This window comes from Oncorhynchus kisutch, linkage group LG25, assembly GCF_002021735.2.
Source record: "Oncorhynchus kisutch isolate 150728-3 linkage group LG25, Okis_V2, whole genome shotgun sequence".
In the NCBI taxonomy this organism is placed as follows: Eukaryota; Metazoa; Chordata; class Actinopteri; order Salmoniformes; family Salmonidae; genus Oncorhynchus; species Oncorhynchus kisutch.
The window spans coordinates 15,507,724-15,531,191 of record NC_034198.2 but is presented as its reverse complement, the minus strand read 5'-3'; the positions used below and the strand labels follow the sequence as shown (position 1 = coordinate 15,531,191).

Here is a 23,468-nt window from a genome sequence, read left to right as displayed (position 1 = left end):
ATAGAAAGTAACCCAGTAAAATACTACTTGAGTAAAAGTCTAAAACTATTTGGTTTGAAATTGACTTAAGTGTTAAAAGTAAATCGCTAAAATATACTTAAGTATCAAAAGTAGAAGTATATTAAGCAAACCAGATAGCATTATTTAATATTTTATTTACAGACAGCCAGGGGCAGACTTCAACACTCAGACATTATTTATAAACTAAGCATTTGTGTTGAGTGAGTCTGCCAAATCAGAGGCATTAGGGATGACCATGGATGTTCTCTTGATAAGTGTGTGAATTAGACCATTTTCCTGTCCTGCTTAGCATTCAAAATGTAACTTGTACTTTTGGGTGCCAGGGAAAATGTAAGGAGTAAAAAGTACATTATTTTGTAGGAAAGTAAATGTTGTCAACATTATAAGTAGTAAAGTACAGATACCCAAAAAAACTACTCAAGTAAAAATACTTTAGTGTACTACTTAAGTACTTTCCACCACTGCAAAGAGCAGCACACTTCCAAAATGAGCTCCTCCCCCCACAGCAGGTGAGCATGTTACTATAGTAGGCCTCAATAAAGACATTTCTATTTAATATAAATCTCAATATCTGGTGTATTTCATCTAACAAGTCACTGCTAGTGTAACAATGATAGTTGGTTAGGTGTATGAAAATTATTTATACATTTAAGGTAAATTGCCTCTCAGCCCCCCTAGTTGTCTTATATACAGCTACACACAGACAAGTTATTTTTGCATAATTAATTAATAATTACCATTTTGTTTCATTCATGTGACCGACCAACACTTTACGAGGCTTCCCTTCTCTAAGTTGAGACCTTGAAACTGAGATCTTTTGTTGGTTCTCAAAACAAGGTCTGGTCGTACTGCCAAATTGCAGCTACTAATAAGAGGTGGATTTGATCAATCAACCACTTGCATGAACACAGAAATTGGTTATATAGAAAAGCACATGAATAGAACACAGAAATTAGTTATAAGAAAAGCACCAACATTAAAATTCCCATTGCATTGTCTTTCTAGAAGGTTCTCCCATCTCCACAGAGGAAATCTGGAGCTCTGTCAGAGAGACCATTGGGTTCTTGGTCACCTCCCTGACCAAGGCCCTTCTCCCCCGATTGCTCAGTTTGGCCAGGCGAACAGCTCTAGGAAGAGTCTTGGTGGTTCCAAACTTATTCCATTTTAAGAATGATGGAGGCCACTGTGTTCTTGGTGACCTTCAATGCTGCATAATTATTTTGGTACCCTTCCCCATGAGGTCGAAGTTCAATTCCTTCGACCTCATGGCTTGGTTTTTGCTCTGACATGACCTGTCAACAGGTGTGTGCCTTTCCATATGATGTCCAATCAATTGATTTTACCAGAGGTAAAATACAAGTTGAAGAAACATCTCAAAGATGATCAATGGAAACAGGATGCACCTGAGCTCAATTTTTATGTCTCATTGTAACGGCTTTCTTCTGTGGACGAAGGAGAGGACCAAAGCGCAGCGTGGTTAGTGTTCATCATGTTTAATAAAGACGAGAACCGTAAACACTACAAAATACAAAACAACAAATGAGAAAAAAACGAAACAGTTCTGTCTAGTGCAGACACACGAAGACAGAAGACAACCACCAACAAAACCCAACACAAAACAGGCTACCTAAATATGGTTCCCAATCAGAGACAATGACTATCACCTGCCTCTGATTGAGAACCATATCAGGCCAAAAATAGAAATGGGAAAACTAGACACACAACATAGAATGCCCACTCAGCTCACGTCCTGACCAACACTAAAACAAAGAAAACACAAAAGAACTATGGTCAGAACGTGACACTCATAGCAAAGTGTCTGAATACTTTTGGAAATAAGGTTATTCTGTATTCATTTATTTTTTAATCTGCAAACATTTCTGAAAACCTGTTGTCGCTTTGTCATTATGGGGTAGTGTGTGTGGGTAGATTGATGAGAAAAAAATGTATTTCATACATTTTAGGATAAGTCTGTAACATAAAATGTGGAAAAAGTTAAGGGGTCTGAATACTTTCCGAATGCACTGTATTTCAGACCCGCCCCTCTATCTACAGAGACACCCCTGGTCTCAATAATCTAATGAAGTTTATTTTCCTCCTTCCCTGCACCCGAACTGATGTGAAATACCTGGACTAGTGAAAGCAAACATCGTAGTCATCCTCCATACCACTGTCCTCAGTACTGTTCTGATGTGTTGTTGTCATGGCCAGATGAAAGGGATATATGAGGAGAGAAGGGGTTGAGAGGAAGTCATTGTAGACTATTGTAATGAGGGTGAGGAAAAGAAAGGAGAGGAAGCCCCTGTAGATGGTTGCGCTGTACCCAGAGCATCAGCAGGTGTTGGTTGGCTGCTGGCGCCATCTAGAGTCTAATAGTTGTAAATTATCCTCACATAAATTGTTACTGTGTTGTTGTTTTTTACAGGGCATGGTGGCTGGATGGAAGCGGCATAGTAGTGTAAATGATCTGCTGAGAGAAACCTAACCCAAACTTTAACTAATAGAACACCTGTGTTATAGTGGGACATGGATTGTACTTAGGAGACACACACAGCTCTAGGACTGATGCATCATCATGTAGTGATGTGTGTGACTGACTAGGTTTGAACCTGGGTTGTCTGTGTTCCGAGGTGTTTCAGTGAACTGTTGTGGAAATTCTAATCAAGAAAGGGAGAAGAGACTTTCAATTTCTTCAAACAATCAAACTTTTAATATCGATTTAATTATTGCAAAAATGGAGCTGGGCAACGGCCACCTGTAGGGGATCGTTGAGAGCCCGACAATTTGGAGAATGCAAAAGGTTTATATAGAAACCCCAAAACTACTTAATCATGTTTGGTTCCACTCCTCCCTGGCAGATCGGGGCATCATAAGCGACCTTGTTTTCTTCTCGTGGCAAAGTGTATCGGGTGCGTGAGGTCATAGCGCACAAACAAGTGATAACGCCAGTTCCGTTACTCCTTTCTCTACCAAGCTAGCCTCTGTTCTCTTCATATCTCCACACAGCTGTGCCCTTGGAAGATAGTAAAATAACCGGATGGACTGAGGAACTGTGGTCACTCTGAGGCTCTTTGTCTTATGCCGTGTGACCAAGTTACTCAGAAGCAAAGATGTTAGGAAACAATAACAGGTTGTTCTGTCCCTCAAGTTCTCTCTATCCCGCAGTTGCCCCATGTCCTTGAGTACACGTCTAGACCAGCTGCGGGGAGTGAACGTGGAAGAGAGGAACCAACCCTGAGCCAGGGGAAGTGGTGAAACTATCTTGTATTTGCACAGCAATATGCCTTCTTAACTCCTTTAAGCAGAGAGCTCTTAACATCAGTAACTCCTATTATAAAGCGACATATAATTATATAGGTACATCTAATAGATCCTTCAAACATATCATTTTTCCCACACAGAACCATGCTCATGTGCTGATGAGTAACCTTGACTGAATCTTGAACACTTGCCTTAGTTTAGGCTAACATGGTCTTGTGGTATGTGGAGGACCTGGGTCAAACCCAGTCCATTGTGTGTGTGTGTGTGTGTGTGTGTGTGTGTTGATGGAAATTATATGAATGACTAGAATATTCCACCATGGAGCCGTTTAATCGTATGAAATTGATTCAAATTATGTATAACCATAGTCTGTACAACATGTCTATAATAGTATCTTAAAGACAGACTGTCTGAGCAAGATACGTTGCCGACCTTGGCTGGGGCCACTGAGAGTGCTTCCCAGGGTCTCGGTCTCCCTATCTTGAGGGAGGATGGGGATGGGGATTAAGTCTCACGGATTCCCCTAATCTTTGTTGGCTGGGTAGCAGGACATTGTGTGCTAATGTTAGTGCGAATGTGTGTGCGTATGTTAGTGTGAATAGGTGTGAGTATGTTAGTGTTAATGTGTGTGCGTGAGAATCCAGTATAAAATGAATTGTTTTGTACAACAGACCAGCGCTCTCGTAAATGAACTTTCTGACTATCGTAGCTGGGCCTCCGTCTGATTCATTTCAACCAGTTTCTTACAAATTCTGGGTTTCAGGCTGAGTAGTTAATTGAATTGGGTTTATGAACATTGAGAACATAATACTCGTGACAGTGTGTGTTCAGTACAAGGGACAGTGGAATGCCCATCATGTAATATATTTTAATCGTGAAGTCCCACATCTGTTTTGGTGGAAAATATAAAAGTGAAAGGATGAGATGGTTGTGAGATACTGTACTATGTCAGTCTTTATCAGTCAGCAAAGTTCATGAAGGTCTATGGCTTGACAGAAAAGATATAGTAGATAAAGAATTATTACATTATCAATACATAGATGCATTGTTGGGACACTATAATATCAGACTAAAGATGAAATACAGTTAATATTGATTACATACAGAGATGGGCAGTATTTCTGGTAGGCCTACATGTATTTGAAATATGTATTTTGTATTACACTGGGCTGAACTACGCTACAATGTATTTTATAACAAGATACTTTCAAGAGCTGTAATTGAGTTTTTAAAAAATTGAACCTTTATTTAACTAGGCAAGTCAGTTAAGAACAAATTCTTATTTACAATGACAGCCTACCTCAGCCAAACCCTAACCCGGAGGATGCTGGGCCAATTGTGTGCCACCCTGTGGGGCTCCCAATCACAGCTGGTTGTGATACAGCCTGGAATCAAACCAGGGTCTGTAGTGATGCCTCTAGCACTGAAATGCAGTGCATTAGAACGCTGCCCCACTCGGTAGCCCAAAATACTTTGTTATACTTTTTTTCCCAAAGCGGTTCACATTTGTGGCCATCCTGTCACGCTGCAGAAATCTGATGGCACTATGATGTGATAAGAGCGTCTGCTAAATGAACTATAATAAATATATATCTAAAAGTAAATAATTGCAAAGCATGCTGAGTATTATTCTAACGAACCCAAATCAAGGCCAATAATAATACCCAGTGTGCTTTGCAGTTCATTTTGGTCTGTTCATTTTTACCTTAACATGACATTTTGGTCATATAGCAGATTAACTCTTATCCAGTGTGACTTACTCAAGTAATGTAGATGAACAACAACATATCGTATCATCATATCATAGCAAGTCAACATTTTCTTTTAACTGTTTTTGAGAATGTTGTTTCTGTTCGCCCCTCTAGTTTCAAATATGTTTTCGTACATTCATTTTTATAAAATACATTACAAAATATTTGTATTGGTTTATGGTTATTTGCAATTATGTTTAGTTTTTTCGGTAAAAATTGCCCATCCCTGATTAAATATCACTCTGAGACAGACTTGGGCTTTACACAGAAGCTGTGTTCGTGTGTGTGTTTGTTTGTAGCTGTGTTTGCGCAACGTGTGTGTTTGTACCAGGACCCAGGAGGATCAAATCAAATTTGATATTGTGTTCACTCCACAGATGCAGGCTGGGGTCAGGTTCTCTATTCAGACAGACTTAACACAATCTGGTTGAATAGGCTATTTGTAGATATCCTACGCACAACTAGAGACAACCGAATGGGGATTTCGGTTAACTATCTGTGGATACCCTACACACAACTACACATACCATGGAAATATGACATACTTTTAGAAATTCATAAAAGGCATACACGTGCACGCGCACGCACACAGACATTCTATGTGGAGTCATACTGACCCAAAGGACCATTCCAGCCCTTTAATGGTTCTTAGCAGTTCAATCAATAATTTTCCTTAATTTGTGATAATTAAAATGTAGGGGAGGCGTCTCATTGAACTATTTTGGGGTGTGGTTAGTTCACAGCTCTTTTCGTGCAAACGTGAGTGAGGGAGTGTGTCATTCCAGTTGATCTGATCTGTTTGTGTTATGCTATTACATGTTAGATATGACTTTGGTCAGTGAAGGTGTCTTGTGAAACACTTATGAATGGCCTTGTGTCAATTGAGAATGGATGATTTAGTCAGTAATTCTCTCGCCAGGGACCCCCAGCCATTCCAGAGCTAGCAAACACGAGATCAACTTGTTAATTAACACAATAATAAAACCTAGGGAATTTTAATCATATAATATGTCTATTAAATAAAAAGCACAGTATGGTTCTACAAAGAACCTTTTCAGATTGAGAATAGTTCTATAAAGAATCTTTCTCCATAAAGGTTCTATAAAGAAACATAAAAAATGGTTCTATATTGCCCCAAAAAAGGTTGTAACCATAGCGGAACCCTTTTTGGGTGCTATATAGAACCATTTTTAACAGTTCTTTAGATCATCTTAGGAAAGGGTTCTTTATAGCAGGGTTTCCCAAACTCAGTCCTGGGTGCCGTGTTTGGGCTACTATCAGTTGTACATCGGATCTGTTATAAAGGATGTTCTCACTATGTGATTTGACAGAGAAAGAGATAGAATCTGTAACAGACCAGTAAAGAGATTATCTTATCTTTCATAATATAGGGGAAACTTTAATGGAATAAAATTTTCAACCAGTCCTACATTCTTTTGTCTTTCTTAATAAAATAACTGCTTCTTAAAACATATTCAGAGATTTGTTTTCCAGTCAGACTTTCAGAGGTGGCATACATAATTTTTTTTTTAACTAGGCAAGTCAGTTAAGAACAAATTCTTATTTACAATGACAGCCAACACTGGGCAAACCCGGATGATGCTGGGCCAATTGTCTTCCGCCCTATTGGACTCCCAATCACAGCCGGTTGTGATACAGCCTGGAATCGAACCAGGGTCTGCATCTATCTTACACTTACACAATAAACATTTGACATCAGGCAGCATACTGTATCAAAGGGACACATACACGGGAGCGCGCTTTGTTTACGTGTGCACGCTCACCGCTAAATGAACCTCCTTCACAGAGCTGCGCTCTCCTCTTCCGCGTGCATCCCGGTCTCGGAGTCGTCCTCGCCTCGTTGGTTAGTGCTGCCTTTTAAAGCAAACGGGCGCGCACTTCCAACGGTCATTCAGTCTGAATACTAGACACAGGGAAGGAGTACTGCTGTGTCGTCCAACCATCCCCCTCTTTCTTTCCCTGTTATTAATAGATACCAAACTAGCTACCCCCTTTATCTGTTGTTATTTTTTATTTGTATTTTAACGTTAAACGGTTAGTCAACTAGCTCAATCATGTACCGGTACTTCGGGGAGTTGTTATCCCGCGGGGCGGGCAGTGCGCTGGCCTCGGGGTGCGTGGACTCTGCTCTCCCAGCATCGGCCTCTTTAATGCGGGTCCGACAGTATAGCGAGCAGCCCGACGACCCCAACTTCTTTCGCATGGTGGAGGGTTTCTTCGACCGCGGAGCCGCCATCGTTGAGGACAAGCTTGTGGAGGACCTAAAGAGCAGAGAGACCCCCGAACAGAAGACGAAACGAGTGAAAGGGATTCTCCGCATCATCAAGCCCTGCAACCACGTCCTCAGCGTCTCTTTCCCCATCAAGAGGGACAACGGAGAGTGGGAGGTAGTGGAGGGCTACCGCGCACAGCACAGCCAGCATAGGACGCCCTGCAAGGGGGGTAAGATACTGCCAAGCACCGCTTCCTGGTTCTCAACTCTTCTTCAAGTGGTTGTGCGGTTTGACAGCGAGCTTGTTGCTAGGCTAGCTAGCTAGGTACCTAGCTACTTAGCTATCCCATTACCCAGCTGTGAGAACAACTGCACTGATTCTCTCGTTCGCTAATGGTTGCCATAAGTGAAGCAGATAATGCAAGATACGTCTCTTACATGGGTTTAATTTCACAGCAACACTCGTCTGGATGTGGAATATGGTTATTTCGACAGCGTGTAACGTTAGCTTTCTGCCTGTCATGGCTATGCCATGCGGGGAGTGTAGCTCTGCAACACTGGATCAATGACCTTCCCACACACCTAGTGAGGCAGCCTGGAGCTAGCTGTCATACACTAACAGGAGCCAGCTGACATGGCTAGCTAGTATAGCCCCTTGATCAGCTCTAGGACACTGGGCTATCAGGGCTAATCAGCGAATCATACTACTGGTTTCCAAGATAGCTCTATACTGTAACAGAGCTCTGATCAATGCATTCTCTCAGTAACTAGAACCTAGATACAAACATTTATACTGACTATTGTTGAATAGCCAGCTCTGGCATAGTCCTTGTGTAGGCGCTAATATACAGAGTTAGCGATAATAACCAATGATGGGTTAATATCTTTGGCTATAACACAGATGTTACACTGTATTGAGTGTGTGTGTGTGCAATTAGTGTTAGCTGAGATGTGGTGGCTAGAGAAGCTGATCATGTGATTTGGCATGTGGCATTTCACTGGGCAAGCCCTGCACTGGCACCCCTGTACCACTTTCAACACATGCTGCCAGCTGCCCCAAACATAAACCATCTAGGAACAGGAACAGAAATAGGACATAGTACTCACACATACACACGCACACGCACACAACAGTGAAGGGCAAGTGATGTGGGCATTCCCTCCCAGCCTATAGGTGTGTGTGAGTGAAGCAGCATGGTTCTCTCTGCTCAGGCAGAGGTCAGGTGTGAGGAGGGGCTGGGGCGAGGCTGCAGGGTGTGAATGTGTGTGTGTGGTATTAGGAGGGGGGCTATGTGGTTCAGGGTTCAAGGCAGATAATTGTAGGCTGGTGCAGCCCTGCATTGTGGGTGCTTTGTGTGGTGAGGACCAGGATGGGTTACAGTGAGGGAGAGGGGGATAAACAGTTGTTTGAAGAGGAGTGGAGTGAAGGAGGGGAAGGGGTGGTGATGTACCCAGGTGCTCCTATTTGTCAGCATTGTGCTAGGAGGAGGGAAGAGTGTTCACTAAGCGTTACTTACTTGATTCAGCCCACCACCTACCCAGGGTGCTAGGTAAGCTGAATCAAGTGCACCTACTGACTGACAGAATATTTGAACACTGGTGTATAGATGATTAATGATGGAAATCACTTTCACAAGACATCACCACTGTGCGTCACGCATGCTTAACTCACGCGATCATATGCCACCAGAGCAGATGCTTCCCTCAAACTCTTTTCTCTTTCTGCAGCTTAGTCACACTTTCCATTCTCCCCCTTGCTCTGACTTCGGCTGCCTCTGCACTTCTCATGGCTTCTGTGTTCCCTTTTTCTGTGTGATCCAGCAACATTGTTGTCCTGTCAGTGTATGCGTTTTAACAGAGATGGTTCAATTAACCACTCTTGTATAACCTTGACTAGGACCTGAAGACTTTAACTTCCCTACCTACTGAGGGTTAGCACAGTTATTTAGCACACAGATAACTGATGGTGAGGCTAGATGATAAAAATATATATATATTATTTGTTTAACCTTTTATTTAACTAGGCAAGTCAGTTAAGCACAAATTCTTATTTTACAATGACGGCCTACCGGGGAACAGTGGATTAACGACCTTGTTCAGGATGGCAGATTTTTACCTTGTCAGCTCGGGGATTCGATCCAGCAACCTTTCGGTTAGTGGCCCAACGTTCTAACCACTAGGCTACCTGCTGCCCAAAAATTGGCATAAGATGGGGTAAAGGCCTGTTAGTGTGTGTGTGTGTGTGTGGGGGGGGTAGAGGGTTAAGGGCTGATGCTTTCTGTGTAGGCCTATCTAACAATGGGGTAGAGACTAGAGAGGGTAAAGGGCTGATGGCTGTTATTCATTGTCAGGTTTAATGATTGATAATCAAGCTGAGAGACCCTTGGTCCTGCTGACTTATATATGATGTTCAAGGTGAATGACAAAGTGCAACGGCTGTTGCTGTAATGCTGCTGCTGCAGAGACAACAGACTATCAAACAAACCCACAAGGCTCTCTACAGTGTACCTGGTCCTACTACAATAGTTGCAGAACCTCACATTTTCTAGCTGGACACTGCAGAACTGTGTGCCTGCATGTGCAAGCGTGATTCTGTGTTAGGGAGTTTCAGGAAGTATGTCATTCTCAAAGGACGTTTTGTCTGCTAAATCTCTAACATCTCCTTCTCATTTCCAAGCAGAAGTGGAAGAGGGAGCCTGTGGTGCAGAGTCTGAGTCAGTCTAGGCCTAATTACGTTTTTATTGTTAGAGTAGGTCTCATTTCCACTGTGTGACTAACAGCCCACTATGGGCTCCCTTCATAGTGAATTTGTGCTCTTGGGCAATTGGGTTTGTCTGTGTGGGTGTATGTTTGTTCCTGTGTATCATGTGTTTGCATTCATTTTTGTGTGTGTATACACAACATGCACGGCAGTTTGTTTCTTTTGTGTGTGTGTGTGGGTGAGAGCTAGCCAACCCAGAGACTCATTTCATTGGATTGTTTATCAACATATTTCTTTCCTTTGCTGCAGTAGTGGGGGATGGGAGAGGAGTTGAGGAGGACGCGAGGAGGAAGATAATCAAAGGAGGAGTGGTTATGGGAGAAAGGGGGATACAAATATATCTATTTTATGTTCAGTGAATTGAATCAGCCTAGCTCAGTCAGTGCTGTGTCTGTAGTTCAAAGGAGGCATGAAACAGGAGAAATGTAATTGCTATGGTGTGCTCTACTCTGTTGAACACCACCCTTCTAACACAGCAGGGGCTACTGGCTAGCTAGGGGTGGTTTCTGGACTGGGCTTCAGTACACGGTATGGCGCTTAGAGATGATGTCACACATGCCACATCCTCCCTGCTCGGTGCCCTTGGCTCTCTGTAGGTCTCTGTCACAGCGTCACAGCCCAATATAGCACAACCAAAGTTAGCACACACATTCAAACACCCATGCGTACACACTCTGTTTCCCCTTGCCGCTGGTATAGAGGATCCACCTGCTCCAGAGTAGGCTTTACCCCCCCCACCCACACGGGCCACAGTGTAAACTCCTATGTTTTGTCGTTTGGTTCTGAAACCACCATCAACCACTAATTAACTTGTCATTTTAGCAGATTAACTTAAGCTAGTAATGTATAAATATGTATATTTTATAAATTAGCTATGAATGTATAGCACAACAATACCAATGAATATATAGCACATATACACTGAGTGTACAAAACATTATGAACACCTGCTCTTTCCATAGCATAGACTGACCAGGTGAATCCAGGTGAAAGTTATGATCCCTCATTGATGTCGGTTGTTAAATCCACTTCAATCAGTGTAGATAAAGGCGAGGAGACAGGTTAAGTAAGGATTTTTAAACCTTGAGACAATTGACACGTGGATTATGTGTTCCGTTCAGTGGTTGAATGGGCAAGACAAAATATTTTAAGTGCCTTTGAACGGGATATGGTAGTAGGTAACTGGCGCACTGGTTTGTGTCAAGAACTGCAACACTGCTGGATTTTTCATACTCAACAGTTTCCTGTGTGTATCAAGAATGGACATCCCGCCAACGTGACAACTGTGGGAAGCATTGGAGTCAACATGGGCCAGCATTCCTGTGGAACGCTCTCGACACCTTGTAGTCCATGCCCGACCAACTGAGATTGCTCTGAGGGCAAACACTATTGATGATGATGAACCTGAACATGTTCAACATGTATGAGCAGTGTCTCCGGTAGCTTACTTTTATTCCGCTAAAACACCATTTGTATAACCTAGCCAATTACAAAGGTTGTCATTCCGCTAATAAAGCCTAATATCACGTAAGTGTTACTGTAATTTAATTATGCCAATGTGTTTTCATTAATTGAAAACCCTTAATATATTTTATGAGAATTTGTAAGATTCTTGTTTGCATAAAATAGACGGAGACTAGCCATTTCAATAATAGGTAACAGAATTTATTCTCGGAGCGCGCTGCCACGTTACCATGAGCGACAGTTTATATACAATAACATGACGTCATTTCATTGCCTAACAGAATCCCCTCCTCTCGACCGGGACAAAGTGAGGTTAAAAGTTCATTCTAACTTACTATCACACTCCCAGGTCACACAACATAATTGAATTAACTTTTGACCCCTCAACATTATCGATCACCACTTAGCTGACAGTTCTAATTAACAGAACCTAGGAATGCACTCACTTCCTTATCTAAAACACCCCAGAGCTCAGTATCGTCGGTTCTGTAACGGCGTTCTTCGTTTGTTGAAAGAGAGTCGGACCGAAATGCAGCGTGGTGGTTACTCATGTTTTTAATGAAAAAAGTGACGGTACATGAAATAACGAATAAATACAAAAACAACAAACGGAACGTGAAACTTATTACAGCCTATCTGGTGACACTACACAGAGACAGGAACAATCACCCACGAAAGACAAAGCGAAACTCAGGCTACCTAAATACGGTTCCCAATCAGAGGCAATGAGAAGCACCTGACCCTGATCGAGAACCGCCTCAGGCAGCCAAGCCTACACTCGACACACCCCTAATCAACCACAATCCCAATGCCTACAAAACCCAATACGAATACAACACGTAAACCCCTGTCACACCCTGGCCTGACCAAATATATAACGAAAACACAAAACACTAAGACCAAGGCGTGACAGAACCCCCCCCCCCCCCAAGGTGCGGACTCCCGGACGCACCTCAAAACCAAAGGGAGGGTCCGGGTGGGCGTCTGTCATTGGTGGCGGCTCCGGCTCAGGACGTGGACCCCACTTCATTAATGTCCTCGTTCCTCCCCTTCGCGTCCTGGGATAATCCACCCTCGCCGCCGACCATGGCCTAATAGTCCTCACCCACAACCCCACAGAACTAAGGAGCAGCTCGTGACTGAGGGGCAGCTCGTGACTGAGGGGCAGCTCGGGACTGAGGGGCAGCTCGGGACTGAGGGGCAGCTCGGGACTGAGGGGCAGCTCGGGACTGAGGCAGCCCGGAACTGAGGGGCAGCCCGGAACTGAGGGGCAGCCCGGAACAGAGGGGAAGCCCAGTACTGAGAGGAAGCCCAGTACTGAGAGGAAGCCTAGTACTGAGATGAAGCTCAGGTAAGTAGTAGGCTCCGGTAGATCCTGGCTGGCTGATCTGGAAGATTCAAGTTGACTAGTAGATCTGGTAGATTCTGGTTGACTAGCAGATCTGGAAGATTCTGGTTGACTGGCGGATCTAGCTGCTCTATGCAGACTGACAGCTCTGACTGCTCCATGCAGGCTGACAGCTCCTTGCAGACTGGCAGCTCTTTGCAGACTGACAGCTCTGACTGCTCCATGCAGGCTGACAGCTCCTTGCAGACTGGCAGCTCCTTGCAGACTGGCAGCTCCTTGCAGACTGGCAGCTCCTTGCAGACTGACAGCTCTAGCTGCTTCATGCAGACTGGCAGCTCCTTGCAGACTGGCAGCTCCTTGCAGACTGACAGCTCCTTGCAGACTGACAGCTCCTTGCAGACTGACAGCTCCCTGCAGACTGGCAGCTCCTTGCAGGCTGACAACTCCTTGCAGGCTGACAACTCCTTGCAGACTGGCAGCTCCTTGCAGACTGGCAGCTCCTTGCAGACTGGCAGCTCCTTGCAGACTGGCAGCTCCTTGCAGACTGGCAGCTCAGGCTGCTTCAAACAGGCAGGAGGCTCCAGCAGCGCTGTAGAGAAGAAAGGCTCTGATAGCGCTGAACAGGCGGGAGACTCCGACAGCGCAGGAGAGGAGGAAAACGCTGGCTGCGCTGAACAGACAGGAGACTCCGACAGCGCAGGAGAGGAGGAAAACGCTGGCTGCGCTGAACAGGCGGGAGACTCCGACAGCGCAGGAGGGAAGGAAGGCTCTGGCTGTGCTGAACAGGCGGGAGACTCCGACAGAGCAGGAGAGGAGAGGCGAGGCGTGGTGCGGGCACTGATGATACTGGAGCGAGGACACGCACAGGAAGCCTGGTGCGGGGAGCTGCTACCGGAGGACTGGTGTGTGGAGGTGGCTCTGGATAGACCGGACCATGCAGGCGCACTGGAGCTCTTGAGCACCGAGCCTGCCCAAGCTTACCTGGCTTGATGCCCACTCTAGCCCGGCAAATACGAAGGGCTGGTATGAACCGTACCGGGCTATGCACCCGCACTGGAGACACCGTGCGCTCCATAGCATAACACGGTGTCTGCCCGGTCTCTCTAGCCCACCGGAAAGCACAGGGAGTTTGCGCAGGTCTCCTACCTGGCATAGCCATACTCCCTGTAAGCCCCCCCCCAATAATTTTTCTGGGTTGTTTCTCGGGCTTCCTTGCCAACCGTGTTCCCTCGTATCGCCGGCTCCTATCTCCTGCTGCCTCTGCTTCCTCCTTGGGGCGGCGATATTCACCAGGCTGAGCCCAGGGTCCTCTTCCGTCTAATATCATCTCCCAAGACCAGAAGTTCTTATATCGCTGCTCCTCATGATTAACAGGGAGAGTTGGCTCAGGTCTGACTCCTGACTCTGCCACTCTCTCCCTGAGCCCCCCCCCCAATAAATTTTTTGGGGTGACTTTCGGGTTTCACTCTTGTTAGAAATTAGATATGTAGACGGGCGAGTCGGTCAAGGATCGATTCAGACAAGGTGGTAAATTGTATGACAAGCGACAGTTTATTCAGAGTGAAGATATCTAGAACAGTGTAATTACGGCTCTCCCGCTAGTTCGTACGGAACTGCAGACAAAGAGACCGTTACAATCAGTACACCACTAATATATAGAAAAGAAAGTAGGTTGATTCTGGAAGATCGGATCTTTGGATTGGTTCAGCTGGGGTGTAGACTGTAGTCTTCCGCCATTGGCTCAGTTGTCTGTCCGTCATCGTAGAATCCTCTTCGGGCACACAATGTTCAGCTACAAAGGAGATTATGTGTGTGCGCTGGTTTTGGCAATTAGTGTAATGCGGGAGCTATCCTGTAGGGGACCCCACAGTCTTTACTTTGAGTTGTAGCCCTGTATTAACAATAGTTTGGTCACCTGCATAAGAAATAGCATTTCTCTACAAAACCCTCTCTTCACGTCTCACCAGAGACGTGACACAACCTAACTAGATCCAGACACAAAGAGAAACTTCTCCCAAGGGGACTATGAAATAAGGCACGGTATTAAACAGAAATAGATATATATGTATTACCATCATGTTCTCCATTCAATCCCACTATGTACTAAGTTGGCTACCAGCCACCTAGGAACTTACAACCCTCATTTAACAGAGCGGAGAACAACAGCTCAAAATAGAAGTAAAATGCTTTTCTACATAAGCCAACTTTTTCCCGCAGGAAAAAGTTGTGATACCCTCTCTTCACATCTCCAAAGAGATGTGACTTATACTAGGCAAGTCAGGCGGAATGATCCACTTGCATAACACATACATACATCCCCATAAGGCAACAGCAGATATAATGTAAACCTAATAGGCACTCTCCTCCTCATCCTCGAATTCAAGTAGGTCTTTATCCAGCAGAGGAAACATCTGGGAAGGGGAGGAAGGGTCAATGGCTCTAGAGATAACCCTAGTGGTAAGGGAACGGATGCATGGAATGCAACAGCATCCACAGAGAACTAAAATGGCAGCGAACACCGAAATGGATACCAAAATGGAGGACACCAGGGTTTTATATTTACCAAACGCACTCATCCAGGAGTCCCACATCGAGGTATCTATCCCAGAATGAGATTTCATTTTACCATTAAGCGTCCGCAGACCTTCTAGGGCTATGGTCAAGCTACCATCGGAGGCTGTGTTATTAGGGATGAAAGTACAACACTGGTCACCAAACATAGAGCAAACTCCGCCCTTCTCAGAGAGTAACATATCAATGGCAATACGATTTTGGAAAGCCATCAGGCTGGTTGCAGCCAGTTGACCATGTACTGCTTCAAAACCCTGCTGAGTCCAGTTGCCTAGTCTTTGGACGTTGTAATGTATATAGTTAATACGATCAACATTCTTGTTAATTGTGCACCACCAACAGATGGATGATTCAAACCCTGCAGCTACCTGATCTATTAACTTATACTCATCAGGCACTCCCCTAGGGACTCCGATAGCGTCTATGTAGGAGGGGTCTCCACTAGATGGGGTGGTGTCTCTCCTGGAACGTCCCCTATATCCGGGATTCACTCCCTGGGTCCGCAGAACAAGGTCCTCGGCTCCTATAGGGTAGATAGAAACAGGCAACAAGAGAGTAACAAGTGCACAGCGTCCAGTACTGTTGGAGGGTAACTTATCAAACAGGACCGTGCTACCACACCACCACCACACATCTGCTCTGGATATTGACCTGAGGCTCACCTTAATATTAACTGTATCCAGACACCAATCCGCAGGGATCCATCCCACCTCGGTTCCTCCTCCCGTCATATTGACACAAGTAAAATTTGCCCTTGCAACCTGGTTGGAAAACACTGGGTTCCTAGTGGTGAATTTAGTAACCGGATAGACCTCATCCCAGGCAGTACAATTATCCCTGGGGTTATCTGTAGTCATAAGAGGGATTAGACATGCTAGAGTCACTACTGCTGGGACAATGCGGAGCAATGGACGAGCTCCCATGCACACCACACAACTCTGCCTGGTGGTATTTGCAGCTTCCTCGGTCAACAATAGCCAATTATTGGAAAAACCTGAGACTCCTGTGGCTGTTAAAATTACATCATCGGGACTTTTAAGCCTGGATATTGCCTCCACCGGGCCAAACAGTGGGGATGACGGGGACCCTTTTACGGGTGTGGTCATGTCATTCCTTACTGTAACCGAAGTCGGTTTAGGATTATTAGTCACGCAAATTCGCCACAACCAATATCTGACCCCGGAATTCCCTGGGGCCAGTATGAAATCATAACACCCTAAGGGCTGGCCCCCTGGCCTAACAGTAAGTTTCAGTCCCGTATTTGTCTTAGTTAAAGTCAGTCGCTTCCGCCATTTCACTGCCCCCTCGTCTGTTGTCCAGTCTTCCCACCCATTACCTGTCTCCCCCACCAAATTCCTCCAAGACCAATCGCCAACCTTCCCTAATGTCATATACCAGACGTGTCCGGCAAACCAGAGTGCACTGGTCCCCGCCTGTTCCCTCCCCTTTAGCCTAGAGTACCCTAAAGTCCCCCAAGGGATGTTAATGATATTAGTTGCGTTTGCGGGGACGCAAACGGTCGTGCTCCGTATGTCGTTGGCCTTACAATCAGTGTCAGGGGTGGTGGAATGCCTCTTGCACAAATGATTGGTCAGTTCTATATGTGCCATGGATGTGGTCAGGTTGGATGACCCATTAGAGGGTCCTATATCTGCTTGTGATGTAGGTGTATGATGCTCTAATACCCACAGGAGAATCCCCATGGAAACTCCTGTGACTACAATAAAAATAACAAACACGGGGCCCGATATCCCCAATCTCGTCCAGGGATAGCCCCTATCTCTGGACGACCTGTTAGTTGGTGTGCTGGGGAGCTGCTCCCACATCCTCACCAACTAAGGGTTCTGTGGTTGTAATCAAATTTAGGTCGCTCAAATCGACCCTGACTTCAGTCAGAGTTCTAGAAGGAGTCGGTGCTGGTGTACAATGAGTCAAGTGGTGCCAAGGTGCGCCCGATTTACCTTTGACCTGGACTGAGTGTGAAGTAACCTCCTTCACTTCGTACGGTCCAGTCCACCTGGGATCCGCCCACTTTCTTTTGTGGACCTTGATCCTTACCCAATCGCCGACCTTTACCCTCAGTTGCTCCGGATCTCCCGTCAGCTCCCCCTCATGGACTTTGTGTATCTGTTTGGAAAGAGCTGCGGACAGTTCCGTAAATTTTCTTACATAGTCAGTCATACCTATCTGGTGTACATCAAGAGGGGGCATATGACCTCCCTCTCTTGGTGGACCTGGCATTACTCTTCCTGTCATTATTTCGTGGGGTGAGAGATGAGTCCCTGCCCCAGGTGATGACCTCATGGCCATCAACGCCAGTGGCAGGGCCTCCACCCATGTCAGTTTTGTACCAGCACACACTTTGGCTATCTTACACTTAAGAGATTGGTTGCAGCGCTCCACAAGGCCTTGGGCCTGCGGCTTATACACGGAACCAAACTTGTGTATAATGCCGAACCTCTCCTCCACCTGTCTCAGGTGTTTGTTTGCGAAGTGGGACCCATTGTCGCTTCGGATATGTCTAGGGACCCCATATCTAGATATGAGTTCTGTCTGTAGCCACTTAATGACCGTTATCCCATCCTCCTTAGCTGTTCGAATTGCTTCTACCCATCTAGAGAATATATCTACCATTACTAGCAAATATCTCTTCCCGTTCTTTACATTGTCTTCTCCCATGTCTGTATAGTCTATACTGATGTCTTGGAAACATGCGTTTGGCACCGGGTAGGCCCCCATCGGGGTTTGGTAGGGCTTCTTTGGATTGTGGCTTCCACATATGTTGCATTCGTCACAGAATAAATCTGTCATGTCCTTCATGTGGGGGTGCCACCATATGTATGAAACCTTCTGTAAAGTTCTGAGTTTCCCTTCATGAGTGGGTCCATGGGCTTCCCTTATCAGTTCTGGACAGAGATTAGCCGGAGCCACCAGTCGGCCATCATGGCATCTCCATATTCCATCTGGTCCCTTAGAGCCTCCCTTCTGTGTCCAAACCGAATGTTCGTAAGGGCCTGCCTCTTCCTGTAGTTCTAGTATGTGTTGGCTTGTCAATTCAGTCCTTGCCGGTTCTATCCCGAGCACCATCTGTCGGGGGCTGTATCCTCCTGCGGCCTTGGCTGCCAGATCTGCGGCATCATTTCCTTGATTGGTTCTGCTGGTCAGTCTTTGGTGGCCTCGGCATTTCATTATGGCCACTGTCTTTGGTAAGGACACGGCATGCATCAAACGTTCCATTTGGGCTCGGTGCTTGATGGGTAGGTTACCTGTGGTGGTAAAGTTGCGCCTAACCCATTGTGGTCCATCTATGTGCACTGCTCCGTGTGCGTATGTCGAGTCCGTGTAAATGTTTACAGTTTTTCCTTCGGCTTTCTCTAGAGCTTGAGTCAAAGCCACAATTTCCGCAAGTTGTGTCGATGCTGGCTGGGGGATAATTCCTGATTCCAACGTGACATGTGTTTTGTCGTGCAGCTGCTGTACGACCGCATAGGCAGCTAAGTTTCCTGTGTCTCCCTTGTAGCAACATCCGTCTGTGTACAGCCATAGGTCTGGAGATGTCAGTGGTTCATTTTCCAGGTCTGGTCTCAGTTTGAGCTCTTGTGCTGCCCTCTCTTGGCAGGAGTGTGCTAGGCCATCTTCTGCGGTGAGTGCATCTGCCATGTTCTTCTCGGTGTTCACAAAAGTGATGTGTGACTGGGTGCATTTGTTCTGGATTTTGTTTTTTCTGTCCGCACTGAAGGTAAATTCTTTGCTGATGAGGTATGCTGCCACCCCGTGGTGGGTGTGTATTTGCATCTTGTGGCACATTACCAGATGGACTGTCTTCTCAATCGCCTTGGCTACCGCCGCAACGTATCTGGAACAGGCGGTCTGGCCGGTTTCAATGTGGTCAAGTTTTGAAGAGTGGTACATGAGTACTCTTCTCTCCCCCTCATGTTTCTGAAAAAGGACGGCGGATGCAAAGCCTTCCTTTTCAGAAACATCCAGGTGAAATGTTTTACCGTAGTCTGGTGCCGTGAGAGCAGCAGCCACAGACAGGTCAGTCTTCAGGAGCCCAAACGCCGTTGAAGCTTCAGGAGTCCATGTAAGTGGGGCCTGTAGGTTTCTTTGGCCAGCTTCTCGAACAATTTCTCTCAGAGGTTCAGTTCTTTCAGTATAGTCTGGGATGTGAGTACGGCTGTATCCCGTCAACCCCAGGAAAGAGAGCATTCCTGAAACAGTAATGGGCCTGGGATGATGTAGGATTGAGTCTCGGTGTGATTTTGAGAGCCGGCCCCCTCGCTTGAGATTTCCCTTCCCAGGAACAGAACGGTTCGTCTGCATGATTGGACTTTTGACATCTTGACTTTGTAGCCTTTGACTGCCAGAAAGTCTAACAGGGTTTTAGTCATTTCTAGACAGAGGTCTGAGGTGGGAGCCCCCAGCAACAGGTCGTCTACATATTGTATGAGTATCACTCCTTCTGGGATTTTCAGTTCTGCCAGGTGAGTCTTCAGAATATAATTGAAGATTCCCGGGGAAGAAGTGTAACCTTGGGGAAGTACGTAATAGGTAAATTGCTGATTCTCGTAGGTAAAGGCAAAAAGTGGCTGGGAAGCCTCATCCAATGGGATGCTGAAAAAGGCATTGGCCAAGTCCACTACGGTGAAATACCGATGTTTGGGTGACAGGTTGCTCAGTATGATGTGTGGGTCTGGAACAGGGAGATCGATGGGTGTGGTAACTTCATTTACAGCCCGGAAATCCTGCACCATCCGGTATGTTTCAGAACAGGAAGTATGGGGGTGTTCCAGAGTGATAGAGTCCTGTATATGCACCCAGCTTCCAGTAAGCCTTCGATAGTGGGTCTTATCCCCTCTGTCTGTTCTTGCTTCAGTCGATATTGGGTTCGAAATATTGGTACTTGTGCCGGATTGGTTAGGGTAATGCACACTGGTTGGACCTGTAACTTTCCCACGTCAAATGGTGTGGTTGTCCATATTGCCTTGTCTATGGAGTCCAAGACAGCAGGGGAGGAAGGGTGATCAGAATATGGTTTCCCGTGATGCCTGGGGAGAGTGAGGCGCTCAGGCTGGCACTGTTCTTCAGTGTCCACCATAGTCAGACGCCACATCTCTTCGGTGGTTGCCTTCAACAGGCCTGGTGTACTAGTCGCTTCCCAAGTGAGTTTCGAGGCCCTTTTTATCATTGGACCCAGACTTCGGGCCTCATGTCCATTCCCTACTGCGAGGGTCACGTGTGGAGCAGAGTCGGGTCCCAGTTGATACCAAGGTTTAATATGGTGTGGGAGTAAGACTCGGGCTGCCACCCCCTCAGGGCCGCACACGATGGTAAGGCAGCGTATGTTTGGGGTAAGATGCATCATGTTTTCATCCCAATCTTGTGTGTACGGCGTGTCTTCGTCAGTGACGTTGAGAGTGCAGTGCAACTCAGCCTGTGGTGTCTTATAGGGATGGAAGGTATATATTAGCTTCCTCCATTGGTTGAATTGAAATTGGATGGCAGGAGTTCCAGGTCCAGGTGGTAGGCATTTGAGCCAGTAAACCTCCTGTGTGGTGGATAGAGCAGGTGCGGGCAGAATTGGGAGCATCAGGATTCGGGCCCTTGGCGGTGGATCAAGCGCGACCTCCACACCTGACTCAGTTAGGTAGATTGCGCATCCTAACTTACAGAGTAGGTCTCGACCTAGTAGGTTGATTGGGCAATTTGGACAATATAGGAATTGGTGTTTCAAACTGGAAGGGCCCCACTGGAACAATAGTGGAGTAGTTTTGTATTGATCTTCAGGATTTCCTGAAACCCCCACCACCTTTACCTTGTCTGAAGAGAGGGGTTGATGAGAATTGATGGCGGAATATGTACATCCAGTGTCCACAAGGAACCTGTGGGTGACCCCTTGTACTACACATGTAATAGTGGGTTCCGTGTGGACAGAGAATTGTTGGCCATCTAACCCAACTGGTGGTGGTGGGCAGCCTCATTCCCATGGGGGGTATCCCTCGGACATCCCCTGGAAGGTGGGACCGGTAGGGGGCGCTGGGTTGTAGGCTGGTTGATATCCCTGGGTAGGGGCTGGTGGATATCCCTGGGTAGGGGCTGGTGGATATCCCTGGACAGGGGCTGGTGGATATCCCTGGGCAGGGGCTGGGTACCTTGGGGCCCCTCTTCCCCGTTGTCCACCTCTCCTCCCTCTGTAGGCCAAGTATGACTGGCGCTGCTGTGAGAGGGGAGCAGGGCAGATCCTTGCATAATGCCCTTCTTGGTAGCAATTGTAGCAATTTCTTCTAGCTTGCGGCGGTCCCCCCCATGTCGGTCCAGATGGGTTAGAAAATCCAGGCTGGGTGTAACCCTCATATCCGTAGTTGGCTCCTGGATTTGGAGGGGCGGCGTATACGACCGGTGCCTGTGCGGGGGTCGGTGGTGCTGGAGCGGCCACCAACATCTGGTTCATGGTCTGAGTCACAATCTTGGCTATATCAGTGGGTTCCTCCGCCACCATTTGCTTTTTTGGCTTTGCGGTCTTTTGGGCCTCATTCAATTGTAATTTGAGCAGTTGGAGTTGCAGCGACTGAACTTGTGAATCAGCCGTGCCTTTGTCTTTGTTGTATTGAGAGATGTGATGGTGGACATGGGAGTTGAATTGGGCAGTGGGCAAGGCCATCAGCCCCACTGTGGCCCTAAGCTTGGTTTTCACTTCTATGGGTGTCCCATTCACCACCATCTCCTTCCACATGCTGAGAGTGGTTCCGCTCTGGTCATGGGGTTCAATGTGGACTGACCTCCAGGTGGTCTTGGCCCTATCTAGGTATTGAGCTGCCTGCTCCCCGTCTTCCATGGCAAAAGAGGTAAGGGTTGCATAATTTTTCTCGGTGGGATATGCCCTTCTGAGCTCATTCCACAGTGATACTCTGTATTTCTCAGGTTCTGTTGCTGACCCCAATTTTCCCAGTCCTGCTGTGTTTATTAGGGCATTCATGATCGTGTAGTCGGTTGACCTAGCCAATAAGGCCTTCATGTCCCCCAAGGCAAGCCGGACCCCGGAAGTTAGGGACTGAAGCTGAAGCAGCCAGGCTGAGGCACCCCCATGTAAGCTCGGGAGCTGTTCCATCAGGGCCGTTAAATCTTGCATCTTCCAGGCAACGTATTCCTCTCGGTGCGTTGTGTCGTCCATCCTGAGTGGCATCTGATACGGCCCATGTTGTCTTTGGGCTTCTTCTTCTCCTCCTCTCCTTTGTCTGGCTATGATGCGCCTCGACCGTCTTACTGCCGTTTCAACGGGGGTTGATTTTCTCTTAAAAACTCCTTGTATCAGGACTATTTCACCCGTTTCTGCTGCGACTTCTTCCATGAGTTTCAGTTGGCTTTCTGCCTCCCATACACCTGCAGCCGTGAGGGGAACGTCTTCCTCTGTCTCCTCTTGTGGTTCCATATCATCTCCTTCCTGTTCTTCCGGTTCGCTGAAAGACATTACATTTTCTTCTTGTCGGCGGCCACTTGTGAAATACTCCTTACTAATATCGCTCCTTGGTTCCCCTCTATGTTCTCTGTACACACTGGATGTGCAGGAGGTGGGGGTTCCCCTCCCCTCTGACTTCAAGCTGCTCCCGTTGCCCCCTGCGCCATCTATGAATGGATTCCTCGTGTGGCCACTGGGGCGGAGCTGTTCTCGCATAGATCGAGGGGCATGCATGTCAGATGGCCCTGGTGTGCACCTTTGTGCACCCCCTGGTGTGGAGTAACCCTGTGGGCCAGGCTTTAATTCTTCACACTCCAGGTGGCCCCCTGTGATCAACGTATCCCCTTGGAGTACTCCTTCTTTTACAAGGAACACAGGGGCCTGTGTTGACGCGGGCCCGGCCCTTTTCCCCTTATCAGTATAAGGTGGAGGCAAATTTGATAGGACTGGGTAAAGGGGTCGGGTCGTTGAGGGCACATGTGTTGGCGGGGCAGAGGGAAATGGATTTGGCGCCATCTCCTGGTGGTGGTCCGTCTGCTCATCTTCCCCTTGTGAGGGAGTGGCCACCCCCATCATTTCCGGTTTTTTATTCAGTTGTGCTC

At 46.7% G+C, this 23,468-nt stretch overlaps 1 protein-coding gene across 1 annotated transcript in view; it reads left to right on the top strand.

The window, feature by feature from the left end:
* The first annotated feature begins 6,841 nt into the window (after positions 1–6,841).
* LOC109870549 (glutamate dehydrogenase, mitochondrial) overlaps positions 6,842–23,468 on the top strand; it is a 54,812-nt gene continuing 38,185 nt past the window's right edge. Inside the window, exon 1 of the mRNA XM_031805073.1 lies at positions 6,842–7,496. Within this exon, the coding sequence (XP_031660933.1) occupies positions 7,109–7,496 (388 nt within the window). The 5' untranslated portion in view covers positions 6,842–7,108. The remainder of the gene's footprint in view (positions 7,497–23,468) is intronic.